The sequence below is a fragment of the Sebastes fasciatus genome, chromosome 21, assembly GCF_043250625.1.
Source record: "Sebastes fasciatus isolate fSebFas1 chromosome 21, fSebFas1.pri, whole genome shotgun sequence".
NCBI classification, from domain to species: Eukaryota; Metazoa; Chordata; class Actinopteri; order Perciformes; family Sebastidae; genus Sebastes; species Sebastes fasciatus.
Window position 1 is genome coordinate 24,567,215 of NC_133815.1, and position 16,121 is coordinate 24,583,335.

General features: G+C 41.5%; 1 protein-coding gene and 1 long non-coding RNA gene across 2 annotated transcripts; one reads left to right on the plus strand and one right to left on the minus strand.

Moving 5' to 3' along the window:
• Window positions 1-794: 794 nt before the first annotated feature.
• LOC141759356 (uncharacterized) lies at window positions 795-1,536 on the minus strand. Its single transcript, XR_012592102.1, has 3 exons — window positions 1,343-1,536; window positions 1,070-1,162; window positions 795-970 (listed from the first exon to the last, which is right to left on the minus strand). It is a non-coding gene; the product is annotated as an uncharacterized LOC141759356 (long non-coding RNA).
• Window positions 1,537-3,551: 2,015 nt separating this feature from the next.
• Window positions 3,552-12,041, plus strand: dtx3la (deltex E3 ubiquitin ligase 3L a). Its single transcript, XM_074621354.1, has 5 exons — window positions 3,552-3,682; window positions 5,481-5,563; window positions 5,674-5,825; window positions 10,840-11,042; window positions 11,525-12,041. Exons 2-5 carry the CDS (start codon window positions 5,482-5,484, stop codon window positions 11,592-11,594), a joined length of 507 nt encoding a protein of 168 aa, XP_074477455.1. The 5' UTR covers window positions 3,552-3,682; window position 5,481; the 3' UTR covers window positions 11,595-12,041.
• Window positions 12,042-16,121: the final 4,080 nt, after the last annotated feature.

The following is a 16,121-nucleotide window of genomic DNA, read 5'->3' on the forward strand; positions in this document are numbered from 1 at the left end:
CTAGGCAAAGAGAACTGTCTGCATGCATAGCAGTAAGCGGAGTCTTTCATTAGTGAGTACTCAAGCCATGAAAACGTGTTGTACCAAGATGGATTGAACGACCTCCTCTTCTCCCCTTGCATGGTTTTTGGATACATCTTTAACCGGGGTTGAGTGGGTCCTGCTGCTCTTGACTGTGAAATATCTGTAAGTGACAAATGTATGGGAATCAGAACCTTTAAGTGTCATTTAAGTCACTGATTTGACTTAAATGAATTGTTAAGACATACCAATAGGTCCGGGCCGGCTAAAAGGGGCTGCCACACCACTATCCCCCTGTGGATGGCCTGCAGGAACCTCTGGATTGTCAGCACTGGACACACCTGAAGCAATACAGAGATTTTATTAGTTTAATTATATTTAAAATTGCCACATTTAGCTTTTAAACACCAGTATTATTGATATCCTGATCCAAATAAAAGCAGATACTGTAATGTTTTTTTTTTTTTTTTTTTAAAAGGTAAAGCATACATACCCTGCTGCATATGTGACGGTAAGGGGCCTTCATCACAGGAATCTTCGCCTGACTCTGCAATAACACATAGGTTGTCATTAGAATGATAATGTGCCTAAAATATTAAGTATATTATACTTCATATGAAAAATTAATTGTTAAGACATACCAATAGGTCCGAGCCCGCCAAAAGGGGCTGCCACACCACTATCCCCCCGTGCATGGCCTGCAGGAACCTCTGGATTGTCAGCACTGGACACACCTGAAGCAATACAGAGATTTTATCAGTTTAATTATATTTCAAAATTGTCACATTTAGCTTTTAAACACCAGTGTTATTAATATAATGATCCAAATAAAAGCGGATACTGTAATGTTTAAAAACATTACAACAACAAAAAAAAAAAGGTAAAGCATACATACTGTGCTGTGTATGTGACGGTAAGGGGCCTTCATCACAGGAATCTTCATTTGACTCTGCAATAACACATAGGTTGTCATTAGAATGATAATAAAATGTGCCTAAAATATTAAGCATATTATACTTCATATGAAAAATGAATTGTTAAGACATACCAATAGGTCCGAGCCCGCCAAATGGGGCTGCCACACCACTATCCCCCTGTGCATGGCCTGTAGGAACCTCTGGATTGTCAGCACTGGACACACCTGAAGCAATACAGAGATTTTATCAGTTCATTTATATGTCAAATTGTCACATTTAGGCTTTTCACACCAGTAAAATTTGTCTACACGCTTAATGACAGTATATGCCACTGTAGTATAAGTGAAATATCCCAGTTCGAATCAATGCACATAATGTTTTAAAGAAGGTAAATTCATACATACCCTGATGTGTATGTGATGTTGAGGGTCTTTCATCTTTACCATCCACATGTGACTATAATAATACATAAGCTGTGATTAGAATGATAATACAATCAGCCTTTCCTAAGTAAACTAAGTGGTATGTTACAGTCAAACCCAATGAGTAAGTTCAAACATGAGAACAAACTTGAACTATCAGGATTTCACATACCTATGTGTACAGCTGAAGCTGAAGGCTGTTTCAGGACAAGCTGGCTCTCATCCTCTGACTGACTGCTCTGCCTCTGTTCTGCCTCTATTTTGGATTTCTTTCTTTTGAAGAAATCCTTTATATTCTGATTTCTTTTCATACTGTAATAGTCCCATAATGCACGACATTCTTATATGTTGTACAATAGATAATTGTGCATACACATGAATGAAAACGAAATGTAATTGATGTTACACGGGTCTAACATAACAATGTTACGCAGTACAGAATAGCTAAATGTTAGCTTCAGCATCGTTGACAGTCAAAACAGTGTTTGCTAATGAGATGAGATGATGACAGCCTTGTGCCAATTACAATAAAAAGAAATAAAACAAGACCGTTACAGCTTTTAACTACAGGCACAGTAAGTGTAGTAAAATGTAGGCTACTCACATCTTTCACGACGACGCTCCAGAGACGTGTTGCTTCGATAGACTGACTGTAGAAAAAAAGTTTGTTTCACCTGTAGGTTCACCTGCTCAAACTTCTTCTTCTTCGCGCCTTTTTTTTTGCAGGCTACATACTACTTTAGCGCATCTCTGCCTCTCAGGTTTGAGAAGGAACTGCAACTCTAAACAAGAGTGCAGTTTACATTCAGTGCCGTGGCCCGCCTCTGACTGGGCATATAGCCAATCATATTTTAAGATATTGCGGTGGCACTTGGGGTGGCCAATCAGATTTCAGGGGTGGCCTGTGCCACCCAAGGCCACTCCCTGAACACGCCAGTGCTTCTATTTGCCCCCCACAAAACCGGACTAATGAGTTAGCAAAGAAACTTAGCAACCTGTCATCTAACATCGCGCAGTCTGCCCGCAACCTGGGTGTGGTCTTTGACTCCGAGCTCTGCTTTGATTCACTTTATTCAGGGCTCAGTCAAAAAGCCATATCCCGTCTCCAACTTGTTCAGAACGCGGCAGCCAGACTATTAACAAACTCTAAGAGACAAGACCATATCACACCCATCCTTGCAACACTTCACTGGCTCCCAGTCAGGTATCGTATTGTTTTTAAAATTTTACTGATTACTTTTAAAGCCCTATATGACCTTGCCCCTAACTACATTTTAGAATTACTCGAGCCCTTCGAGCCCAGCCGCTGCCTGCGCTCCTCAGGTAGGACCCTCCTCACTGTTACCACAGCCTGTCTCATTACAAAGGGAGACCAGGAGTTTCCGTTAGAACCCCACAGCTGTGGAACTCCCTGGATTAAAGGTAGGATTGGATCACCAAATCAGGATCAAACATCTTTGGATCTGCATTGAAATACCCAGTTTTCAGATCAGACCAGAATGTAATCCAATCCAAGCGCTATAATCCTGTGATCTGATTTTGAAATACCGGCTCCTGATGATAAGAATCGGTGTGTTTTCGTTAGCCGTTAATATCTACATAGTGAGCGGGTCTTCTTCACTGAGTCCGCCATGTTGCACCACCATGTTTCTACAGTAGCCCAGAAGAGCTCGGGCCGGAGTCGATGACGTTACTCGCTCCCGTGACTTGCTCCCGTCGCTGCCGCCGCTCGCTCTTTCTTGCTTCACCACTCCGGCATACACACATGACCCATACTACTCTTACAGCTGGCTCTAGAGATGGACATTCACACGTCGGCCACCGTAGCTCTTCTACACACTTGGCATACGAGGGAGGCTTCAGTTGGTTGTAAATCTCCTCACCTCACCTCAGATCCTACACACTGCTCCTTTAACTCAAGTGTTGTCTCATGTGAAGCAGCGGAGAAAAAACAGTAAAGGAGAAACAAACCCAAGGCTGATGCAATGAATGCTAGCAGACACCACAGATCTTTGTTTGGGCTTTAGTGATCTACTAATCAACCACAAAGTCAGGCCATTGTTGTGTTTAGGTGCGTGTGTGTGTAAAAGAGACACACGCACACACACACACATTAGAGTCCCTGTGAAAGTTGCTCCACCAGTTGAACAGATGACTCAGCAGCACACCTCCGCCCAGCTATACTGGACACGCCCATCACTGTCTCTTCCTCATGTCATCATGAGCTGAAGAGACACCTGACCTCGGGACTGCACAGAAGAGAGACAGAAGAAAAAGGAGAAAAGCTTTACTAAGGTGTGAAGAAGACGAGCATTTCAACAGGTACTGACTGATGATCAAGCTTTACTGTGATGATTAGACTGTAAACCAGTTCTCTGTATCGTGTCAGACAAACCTGTGTGTGTTGACTAGTCACAGCGCTGAGCACAAACCTGTTAAAAACTAAAGGCTTTTATTCAAAGTTACAACAGACCTTTTAGAGCAGGGTGTTGGGCAGCAAGATTTAAATATACTGTAAATGATTTCAGAAATTATACTGAGTCACGTTTTTTGATTTTCAGCTTGACCCACAGCCAGTTTACTCTGCTATTACTCAACAGAGTGAAAACATTAAGCACGAGAGCACGTCTGACTATTTAACTTATATTTATCGAACATTACTCGACGTTACCGTAAGGGGTGGAAACATGCAAGTCACAAAATAATGGAACCTTAATATTGAATTTGTAATGAAGATAACCTTGTCCACATCACATACTTTAATGTACTTGTGGTCTGTGTGTCGTACTTTAAAGTTCCTATAGGTCAGATAGAATAGCTCTGAATCACACCAGTGAAAGGACATTGATTTATTCTGTGTGCTGCCGTGACTGGGTGACGCTGTAGTCTCTTAAGAGTAGAACTGAAATAACCCATCTAAGGTGGAATAAGAACAATTTTGAATAAATAAATAAAAAAGAATATGTATATATATATATATATATTTATATATATTTTTTTGAAATGTGTATATATATATTTATTTATTTTTTAAATTTAGATATATATATATATATATATATATATATATATATAACTGCGTCTCCGGAGCCACATGTGGCTCTTTAGCCCCTCTCCAGTGGCTCCATGTGGATTTTTAAAAAAAATTTGTGGAAATGAATAACTGTTTTTTTGTTTACATTTACATTTTTATTCATCATTGTTGTAGGTCTATGGTACCACGGAGTATTAGGGCCACATTGAGGAAAATAAAATAAATCTGAGATTTCGAGAATAAAGTCATAGGTTTATGAGAAAAGAAGTCGTAGCATTATGAGAATAATAATATTATGACGACTTTTTTCTCGTAAAGTTATGACTTTATTCTCATAACATTACAACCTTTTTCCTTAATATTATTACTTTATTCTCGTAATATTACGACTTTTTTTTCTCGTAAAGTAATGACTTTCTTCTCGTAACATTACGACTTTTGTGGCTCCAGACAGATTTTCTTGTTTTTATTTGCCTAAAATGGCTCTTTTGATATTAAAGGTTGCTGACCCCTGCCTTAGAGGTACTCAGTGATTTGCTATTGCACTTCCATAAAGTTGGGGGATGGTAGAGACAGATTTAAGAAAAGAATGGTCCAAAATCTAAAGAGTAAAGCATAGACATCCTGCTTTGGCCTCTCTTTAGTCCCTACTATGGCTCAGGCTCCCAATGGCAGTACTAAACTTAAACTTTATTACATACGTCATATACATACAGGTTACATACATGAAATTTGACCTTTGTATGTACCCTTTCCTAAGTGTTTATGATGGGTTAAAGCACCCAGGAAGCAACTTGGGGTTCGGTGTCTCTCTCAGGGACGCTGGGACATGCAGACAGTAGGAGCCAGGGATGTAACCGCCAACCTATAGCGGTTAAAGACCATCAATTCTCCCCACTGAGCTACAAATCACCTCCTGTATCCATGACTAGGAAACTGACCTTTATGTGGGAAATCAGTGGAGTTAAATCACAGTAGTCCAATTTAGATGATGTGCTCATTAACAATGTTGTTGGATATTCACAAAATTCAGCCAATGATGTTGATGTGTTTCCCTCTCTGTGTGTTTTGTCTACTGCTGCTCAGTATGGGCTCTAGCCAGAGCAGCGAGAAATTACACTGCAACCGCTACCTGGACGGACAGGGTCCTCCATCACTGGTACAACAAGGTACTTCACACACACATCTAAACCAATTCTCTGTGTCTGTCAAGCTTTCAATGTTGTTCTTCTACTTACTTCTGGATCATTTGACTAAAGCTGGCCTGCTGTCTGTGCAGCTAGTGAAGAGGTGAATGGGGTGAACGGAGTACTGCCCGGCTGCCAGCCAAAGGGCCAGATGACCTGGGTGATCCTCCACAGAGACCTGAGAGGATTCCCTGATGACAACACTCTTCAGATCAACTACAAATTCCCAGATGGAATCCAGTCGGTAAGCTTGGCTAAAAACCTCACTGTGAATCTATTTAAAGTTGAGTTATAGTGGATCCACTCTACACTATCTGCTATCTATCTCGTGATTGTTTGGCTTCTGGTTCGTGTGCATATGCAGATTCCCTGGAATCTGTTGAAATCACAACCCAGATGAGGCTAGGATTATTTCATAGTACGAATCTTAGCATTGGAAAAAAAATTTTTTATGTGCATAACAACTTTTTTTGGATGACAGACAAAACTGGAGATGGTGTGCATAGTACTTAATTCAAAAGAAAAAATAATGATGTGCAGCTAGGCTTGGCTAAAACCTCTCTTTTTAGTGCCTCTTCTTGTGTAGGTGGCCCTCTTTTTCTGTGTGTGTGTGTGTGTGTGTGTGTGTTTAATGTTCTTAAACTGTGTATGTGTTTGGTTTATATTGTTAAAACAACTTGATGTCATAGGAAGGTGTATAAATAGCACAATATTATAAGGACATATGTGTCATGAGAGCGCATTTCAACCTTTTCACGTGTCATTTGTATGCCACACAACAAAAACTACGTCAATGGTCGCAGTTAGGTTTAGGCAACAAAACCACTTAGTTAGAATTAGGATAAATATCGTTGTTGGTCTTAAAATAAGTAAAATACGTACACAATAAACATAAGTACAAAAAACACGTCACAAAGATCGCTAACGTCACTAAAAACGCGTCACAAACGTCACTAATGTCACTAACGTCACTAAAAACACGTCACTAACATCACTAAAGTCACTTACTTCACTAAAAACAAGTCACTAAAAACACGTCACTAACGTCACTAAAAACACGTCACTAAAAACACGTCACTAACATCACTAAAGTCACTAACGTCACTAAAAACAAGTCACTAAAAACACGGCACTAACGTCACTAAAAACACGGCACTAAAAACACGGCACTAACGTCACTAAAAACACGTCACTAAAAACACGTCACAAACGTCACTAATGTCACTAACGTCACTAAAAATACATCCCAAACATCACTAACGTCACTAAAAACACATCAAAACATCACTAACGTCACAAACGTCACTAATGTCATTAAAAACACGTCACTAACGTCACTAAAAACACATCACTAACGTCACTAAAAACACATCACTAACATCACTAAAAACACGTCACTTACGTCACTAGTGTCACTAAAAACACGTCACTAACGTCACTAAAAACACAACACTAATGTCACTAACATCACTAATGTCACTAAAAACACATCACAAACATCACTGTCACTAACGTCACTAAAAACACATCACTAATGTCACTAACGTCACTGTCGCTAACGTCACTAAAAACACGTCACTAACGTCAATAAAAACACAACACTAATGTCACTAACATCACTAATGTCACTAAAAACACATCACAAACATCACTGTCACTAACGTCACTAAAAACACATCACTAATGTCACTAACGTCACTGTCGCTAACGTCACTAAAAACACGTCACTAACGGCACTGAAGTCACTAACGTCACCAAAAACAAGTCACTAAAAACACGTCACTAACGTCACTAAAAACACATCAGAAACGTCACTAATGTCACTATAGTAACTAAAAACACGTCACTAACGTCACTAAAAACACGTCACTAACATCACTAAAACCATGTCACTAACGTCACTAAAAACACGTCAGAAACGTCACTAATGTCACTAACGTAACTAAAAACACGTCACAAACGTCACTAAAAACACGTCACTAACATCACCAAAACCATGCCACTAACGTCACTAAAAACACGTCACTAAAAACACGTCACTAACGTCACTAAAAACACGTCGCTAACGTCACTAAAAAAACACATCACTAATGTCACTAAAAACACGTCAATAATGTCACTAAAAACACGTCACTAACGTTACTAAAAACACATCACTAACGTTACTAAAAACACATCACTAACGTTACTAAAAACACGTCACAAACATCACTAAAAACCGTTGAAAACATAACCTCCAAGGTAATAACTCAACAACACTTTGGGACAAGAACACTGGTCTCCTGGTTGAAAGTCCTGTGTCCCTCCCACCACCAGCAGTCTCTCTCACTTTTTACCCATTTAGTGCAACTTGGCTTTGTTAAAAATGTACATACAAGTATTCAAAAGCATCATTTGAAATGAACGTAATTTAAATTCCTCACAATCAACAAATAGGATCAGTAACCAGCTTGATTTATGGTATGAAAACTTCCGGGTGTCATAAACGTAATTGCATCACATCCCTTGAATTACACAAAGTACTCATGAGTTTAAACCCATGGCAGGTTTGAAGTGTATGCATGTCTGTGAAGCCAAAGACAAATCTCCACACGAGTGGACAATACAGATGTCTATCTTAGTGTACTGAAAGCACTGTACCAAGAACAGAACAAAAGAAAGAGATGACAATCACTTCAACAGAAAGAGAAACAGTAAAGGAGCTCAGAGCAGAGAACCGGTTTCTGTGGGCAGCATTCTCTCTAGGAAAGAAGCTGATGATCCGGTTAGTCCGGTTGGCACAGCGACAGATGGAACTGATAAACAATGAAACCTTCACGCTGCGGCACGAGATTTAATTGGGTTATATGCTAGTGTTGAAACCACTTATACTATTTTATATATAAGGTCAAGATAAATATATTTAAAAAAAAAAAAGAAAATCACAAACAAGAGAACAAATTTGCGGCCAACCAGTGAGGTTGCAGTTTGGATTCATGCCTGTCCAAAATGTCATCACCTAATCATTTTATCCTGTTAGACATTTGTGAAATTGTCATAATTAGCGTATGAATTGTTTTCTGAGGTCACAGTGACCTTGACCTTTGACCACCGAATTCGAATCAGTTCATCCTTGAGTCCAAGTGGATGTTTGTGCCATATTTGAAGAAGAAATCACGTTCATGAGAATGGGACGGACGGACCGAGACACAATCCTCCGGCCACGGCTGTCGCTGGCGTGAAGCAGTAAAAATGATATAATGCCCGGGACACACCAGGAACATCAGCAGCGCGTGGCGGCTGCGTTACCTGTTGTTTTTTATTTCGGTGTCCGTGTTAACAGGTTAGAGCAGCAACACTGCCCGCGCGTCTCACGCACGTCACCAGCGCGTCTCAGCTGCGTCTCTTCTAGCGAATAGAGGTCTCGCCTATTTTTGACTAGTGCCGCGCGCGTCTCACAGCAACAACAGACAGTGAAAGTGATCTATTGACAGTATATTGACATCATATCAGCTACATTACTACAGTTTCGATGTCTATCTGTAGAATATGTTACAGAGATGAAAAAAAGTAAAGACTTATTTTTAAATCAACACTTCCTGCTTTAATTTCAAAATAAAAGCACTCGAGCGTTTTTTCTGTGGATAGAGTTCCTCCATTTGTTAACACGAGGCTTTTATTCTGAAATATGTGCCGGACAGTGTTCTAGAACATGCAGTGACTTGGGGAGCTCCATGAATGAATATAGTACGGAGTTTTAATTGTGGATTATTACCATTATTTACAAATTACCACACATTTCTTAACCTTTCTCTGTCTAAAATAAATATAAATGTTTTAAAAATATTTATAATGAAATGAAATGGCCATTAAAAGGCCAACTCTATGTAGAAAGAAAGGGCTGACAGCAGCAGCTGCAGCAGCAGAAAGGCAGCAGACACGCAGTTGACACACAGCTGGTGTGAACACCTGACGCGTGAATCACGCAGCCGCCACGCGCTCCTGACGTTCCCTGTGTCAGCATTTTGATTGCTGCCAGGAATTACATTTTTATCAAAACAATAAGATGATGTTTACACTGACGCCAATGTATTCTCTCCAATATCAGCTCCCAGAAAAACTTCAGCTTGATTGAGGACTAAAACTTGCCTGCTGCAACTCACGGTACTTAGCTGTGGTTATACAAACCTTGATGAGTACAGTGTGGTTAAACTGAAGCAACAAAAACATGAGTTAGTGGAAGATGGTGTGAAACGAAGAGTTAGACTGGACATAAACCATGTGCTTTGCATGCCCAACCATCCGTCCTGACCTCATCCCTGCGACTGTAGAACTACATCACAGCTCTGTAGCGGAGCAAAACATGCAGTGAACTTTATTGGGGGAGCTATTCTGTTTCCTTCAAGTATGAGCCAAAGCAAATGAATTGTACTTAAAGGTCCCATATTGTAACAAGTGAGCTTTCCATGTTTTTTATATTATAAAATAGGTTAAAGTGATATATAAATACAGTGAAAGTATCAAAACACTCAATCCATGGAGAAATACACACAGCCCGTATTCAGAAATTGTGCGTTTGAGACAAGCCGTTAGGATTTCTGTCCATTTGCGATGTCACAAATCTACAATATTTAGACCATTTCACAGTTTCAAACATAAACATACTAAATGTGTCCCAGTTCCTGTTGCAGTGTATGTGAATGACATCAGCTGACAGGATGTAAACATGGACCCAAGCTGTTTCCTAGCAATGCAATTCCGCTGACATTTCGTTGAAATGCGCTAAAACGGAGCGTTTCAGACAGAGCATGAATACGGGTATATTCAGACAGACAGTATGAGAAAAATAATGTGTTTTTTGAACATTAAAGCATGTAAACATGTTCTAGTAGAAACCCAAAATACAAGCACGAACCTGAAAATGAGCACGATATGGGACCTTTAAATAGAATCCATTGGAGACAGAGCTGTTTACCAGGGCTATTAGTCGACTAATCGGTCGTTTTGGTCTCAGTCCACTAAGATTTCTTTAGTCGATTAGACATTTTTATACTTTTTTCACGCTGAATGACTTATTTCCAAGAAACTTATTAAACACAAGATTTATTGTGTGATTCTTTGTGATGAAACTCAGTTTTACAGTTTTAGATCTGTTAATTAAATCAACTAATCGATAAGTCGACAAAATCATATGAGCGTTAGTCGACAAAGAATGTCTTTGGTGGAGGACAGCCCTTGCTATTTCCTGTGCCTCTGAAACTTAACATGTCTTCCTGCAGGAGAAACACCCTCAGCCTGGCCAGCCTTACGCAGGGCTTCGGCTCTGTGCTTATCTGCCTGACAACCGCGAGGGTCGGAGGATTCTCAAGCTACTGGAGAAGGCCTTCAACCAGCAGCTCCTGTTTACTGTTGCCACCAACGCAAATGGAGAGGACACGGTCGCTACAGCGTCCATTCCCCTAAAAGCACAACCGGACGGAGCGTGAGTAAATATTAGAACCACAGTCTTCCAATGCCCAATATTATGTAAATCAAATGTGATATAAAAACTAGAAATTGATGATTGACCAATTGAGATGGTCTGAAAAGGAGTTACCTTCGTGTCAATGGTGGAACTAAGTGCCTCGGGCACTCAAAAAACGGGGAATTAAAAGGGTTTTCTTTATCTGCATCTTTGAAATATGACATTATTGGATTGAAAGGTAAACCATTACTATTGGCTGAATAAGGCCAGGATCAGTTAACTACATCGTTTTAATCGGTTTTATTAATTTAAGAGCAGTCAGTCAGTTTGAGAGTGACAGCAGGTTCTATTCCTGTCTCTTCAGTTTTAATACTGAAGCTGCCCAGTAATATTCTCTGTATATATACAGTATAAAGTTTAATTATTCTACTTCTGCAGTGCACTTGTTTTGCCCTTAATGTAATAAAGTAATTGTCTCTGTGTAATTTGTGTGCTTTCAGTGACGGCTACCCAGATGCTGACTACCTGAAGAATGTGAAGAAGCTACTGAGGGATAGAGGCATTGAATAACACACGACACACACTGCTTGATCGACAGATATGAAGGCAGAGACTTCAAATTAAAGTTTATCTCTGAATGACCAGAGAACCTGTGCTATAGATACACACATATATATAAATGACTAGAAAATGTCTTTTTTTAAAAATAGTATGGATGGTTGTTGTTGTCAGTGTGTGATCTTGAGTGTAATCTGTGTATTAATACATTATTTGAGTTCTAAGTTTTTTTAATTTATTATAACATGTACTCCAACTTTTGATGGTGTCTTGTGTCCCTTGTGTGAAGCAAAGATTTAATTGGATAACTACAGAAATTATAATAATAATAATTATAATAATATGAAGCAAATAATCACTAACCGATGTTTTTGAAAATACATGTTAAATTTGTAATTTGTTAACAGGATATGTTATATGTTAACAACTAAGCCATAAATAAATGACATGGAACTTTCAGTTATGCTGGTTTTGAGCATTACTCTACCTTTTGCACTACCATCATTCCCACTAAACCAAAGTCTCTCTCGGTATCCTGTATATATATACCTATGTATACTGTATGTATATAAGGATTAGTAGAAAACTAACTGTTTATATTGTTTTATTTAATTTTATTCTATTCTAATTTAAATATTTCTATATTATGTTGTGTTGTGTGTGTAGTATGAAGAGACTACAGTACAGTCCAACTAGCATTTCATTGTTGTGTGGTATGGACCCAAATGCAGCACAAACACTGGAAGGTAACGTCGATTATATCGTTTATTCACAGCGTACACGGGAACCAGGTCAAGCAGGTAAGTAAACTCACAATGCTGATTTAGTTGAAGGCTAGAAGCCTTGAGAGTCTTTCGGGGGGTGTACGGGGTCTCGACCCGGGTGGGCCGAACCGGAGTACCGGTGAAACCGGAGCTAGCGTGAGCCACGTGTGTCCACCAAACGAGTGCGGCAGCACAAACAAAGTCAATAGTCCACAGTGATCCACCGGGTATAACAGGCAGGGAAACTCACACTGCGATACCGTCGTCAGAAAAGCACCAAACAGCCCACAGGAGGAGCAGACAGAAACCAGGAACGCTGAGGCAGAAACTGTAACAGCAATGATGCAGATGGCCAACACAAACCCACAATTCTTTGCTGTCTGAATATTCTATTTAATAATAGTTTAAATAGTCATGCTGAACCACCAAAGTGGTATGACTGTCAGTCACATACCAGGTACAGGTGCAGAGATCATGAGGGCCACAAATAATTTGAGGTATTCATACAACATGCATTATAAAGTTCACTTACAAAATACGTGGGTCCAGCTCAAGATCGGCAACGTGGTTGTGCACCTCTGGTTTTCCTGTTGCCCCGGCTCTCCTCCGTCAGCATGGCCTTGATTCTACATGTATCCAACTTCACCTCTAACAGACCAGTGGAAGAGAGACATGACATCAACCGGCGATGCAGATTGTCAAAATGGACTGTAGCACTAGTAGTTAATTGCAGCATTCAAAGAATTTAAGAAAACAAACATAGAAGCATTCTAGGCGCAGGTCCAGATCATTTAAAGGTGAACCAGTGGCCTCTTGGTGTGGTGTCTCTATTCCCCCAGGCAAATGGATCATTCAGGTGAGCAGTGAAGAACACAGTGACGTATTGCTGGACTTCTTCTGTCTTGGAAAGTGGTTGGGGCTTCAGCGTTGGTGCGAGGAAAGGAGGTTACATCCCTTGTCCTGTTCCTTTTTACAGTGTTTGATGGATAGAGGGCTATCTCATGCCACTGTTAAAGTGTATGCAGCAGCCATTTATTCCTGGCACAAGGGTTTTGGCGACAGACCAGTCTTTGGTCTGTGGTTTCTGCAGGGGGTCAGGAGGCAACGGCCAGTGATGCGCGCCTCCTCCCCGCAGTGGGAACTGCCATTGGTGCTCGAGGCGTTGGTGAAGGACCCCTTTCAGCCTCTAGAGCGTTCTTCTTTGAAGTCGCTGTCATTCAAGACAGCTTTGCTGCTTGCGTTAGCCTCAGAACTAAGAAAGAGGCGGTGTGTCCCAGTTGCTTGTTGTCGTGGTGACCGCAGCAGGGCTACTCTCAGACCGAACCTCTCCTTTGTTCCCTAGAACTTGAGGAGTTCATTGAGGTCAAGGGTCATACATCTGGATGTCCTCCACCACATGACGCAAGATCGCATCTGCTATTCCTGGTTCATGCGTTGGATGTTGAATGCACGGCTCCCCCTCAGGCTCAGTGGGGTGAGTGTCGAGGACGTATGTGCGGCGGCATAATGGTTGACGCCTTGCCCGTTCATACGGTTCTATCTCTTGGACATGTCGGACTTCTTTTCAGGGTCGGTGCTTGCTGGAACAACACAGAACTGGTGAAAAGGGTGGGGTGTGTGTGTCAGTTGGGTTGCACCTGACCCCCCCTCTGGGCATGATACACATATACATGTTCCCTTGCTCTTTGATGACCTGGAGAATGTGGTGTGCAGGGTGTCTACTGTTGTCTTTTTGACCCCTGCAGTGTTAGACCATGTCTTTACCCAGATCAGTTGTGTACTGTCTGGGTTGGTTAGAGCCCCCTATTCTCCGCTGCTGCGGCCTAGATTATAAAGAAGTAGATGGTCTGCGGTGTCTAAACCTTAGCCGGTCTGGATCAGTGTGTTTACGTCAATGTGGTGCCGCGGTTGTAACCATAGTTACCTCTACCAAAGAGGCTTGCCGCTCTTGCACCGCTCGCTGAAGAGGGCATGGGATAGCTGGCATAGTATAACCCATAGAGTCCAGTAGAGGGCTCCGCTTGTGCTTATAGAACTAGGGTTACACTACCGTAACCTTTGTTTTAGCTGGCCGTGATGTGAATGTTGTCCATGCAGCAAAGAATAGATGAAAATGTTTAGATATGAAAATAAAGCACCGTGAAGCAACAAGGGAACCTTTGTTACCAATACATACTCCCTCGATCTACTCAGTCTGTTCAGAATTTAGTAGAAAGGCCTTCTCCTACTCTGCCCCCCTGACCTACAACACGCTACAGTAGGAGTTGAAGCTGTCCAGTATGATTCCTTTAGGAGATTTTAAACTTCTTTTAAGAAATCTGGAGAGAGCGTCTTTGGAGGTTTGCTCTTGTACATAGTTTTAAACTACTACTTTGGTACTTTTACTTTATTTTAGGAATAGGTTTTTCTTAAACCAAAGTCCGGTGTGCTAAGGATCTCATCGCTGCTTTTTGCAGAGGATGTGGTCCAGCATTCACTGGATCGGTTCACAGCCGAGTGTGAAGCAGTTGGGATGAGGAACAGCACCTCTAAATCTGAGGCCATGGTTCTCAGCAGGAAACCAGTGGATTGCGTACTCCGGGTAGGGAATGAGTCCCTTACCCCAAGTGAAGGAGTTCAAGTACCTCGGGGTCTTGTTTGCGAGTGAGGGGACTATGGAACGTGAGATTGGCCGGAGAATCGGAGCAGCAAGGGGTGGTATTGCATTCGCTTTACCACACTGTTGTGACGAAAAGAGAGCTGAGCCGGAAGGCAAAGCTCTCGGTCTACCGGTCAGTCTTCGTTCCTACTCTCACCTATGGTCATGAGGGCTGGGTCATGACCGAAAGAAGTAGATCACGGGTACAAGCGGCCGAAATGGGTTTTCTCAGGAGGGTGGCTGGCGTCTCCCTTAGAGATAGGGTGAGAAGCTCAGTCATCCGTGAGGGACTCGGAGTAGAGCTGCTGCTCCTTTGCATTGAAAGGAGCCAGCTGAGGTGGTTCGGGCATCTAGTAAGGCATCTAGTAAGGGCGCCTCCCTAGGGAGGTGTTCCAGCCACGACCAGCTGGGAGGAGGCCACGGGGAAGACTCAGGACTAGGTGAAGAGATTATATCTCCACACTGGCCTGGGAACGCCTCGGGATCCCCCAGTCAGAGCTGGTTGATGTGGCCCGGGAAAGGGAAGTTTGGGGTCCCCTGCTGGAGCTGTTGTCCCCGCGACCCGACCCGGATAAGCGGTTGAAGATGAGTAAACCTAAGTGAGTGGTTTTGTTGCCCTCTGTTGGTAATGCGTGTAATATTCACGCCTCTGTGAGGAAAAACGCGACACTGACACGCTATCCTCTGGTGGAAAGTCTTGTCTGTTACACGCGTTGGCGTGATATTGGGTTGTGCAACGAGAGAGCTGAAAGCTTAGGTAAATTTATTGCGCCCAAAAAAAAATTGTCAAAAACATTGAAACCATTTATTGTGACATATCACATACATGATCTTGTGATATTGCTCATTGCCTAATTACGTGCTATGATACTATGTTATTGTCTTTATTTTCGGAGAAATATCACATTGTGATTTACTCTATGATTGTCACCCTGATGTCACCCTGTGCAGTCACAGTTTTCCACAGGACTTGATCATAATATTTGTTAATCTCAACGTTGATCTTCCCCACAGATCCCTCCAATGTGCGGTTCAGACACATTAGAGAATAAGAGAAGTTCCACTGAACAACAGTAAAGAGTTGGTGGGAAGAACTCTGCCGTTTATTGGTCTTATTTTTCTCTTCTTCCTTTATGC

Excerpts from the sequence above, each read along its gene's own strand:
- dtx3la (XM_074621354.1), top strand. The coding sequence starts at position 5,482 with ATGGGCTCTAGCCAGAGCAGCGAGAAATTACACTGCAACCGCTACCTG. Across the intron at positions 5,564-5,673 it reads TCCATCACTGGTACAACAAG|CTAGTGAAGAGGTGAATGGG; the intron begins GTACTTCACACA and ends CTGTCTGTGCAG. Across the intron at positions 11,043-11,524 it reads AAAGCACAACCGGACGGAGC|TGACGGCTACCCAGATGCTG; the intron begins GTGAGTAAATAT and ends GTGTGCTTTCAG.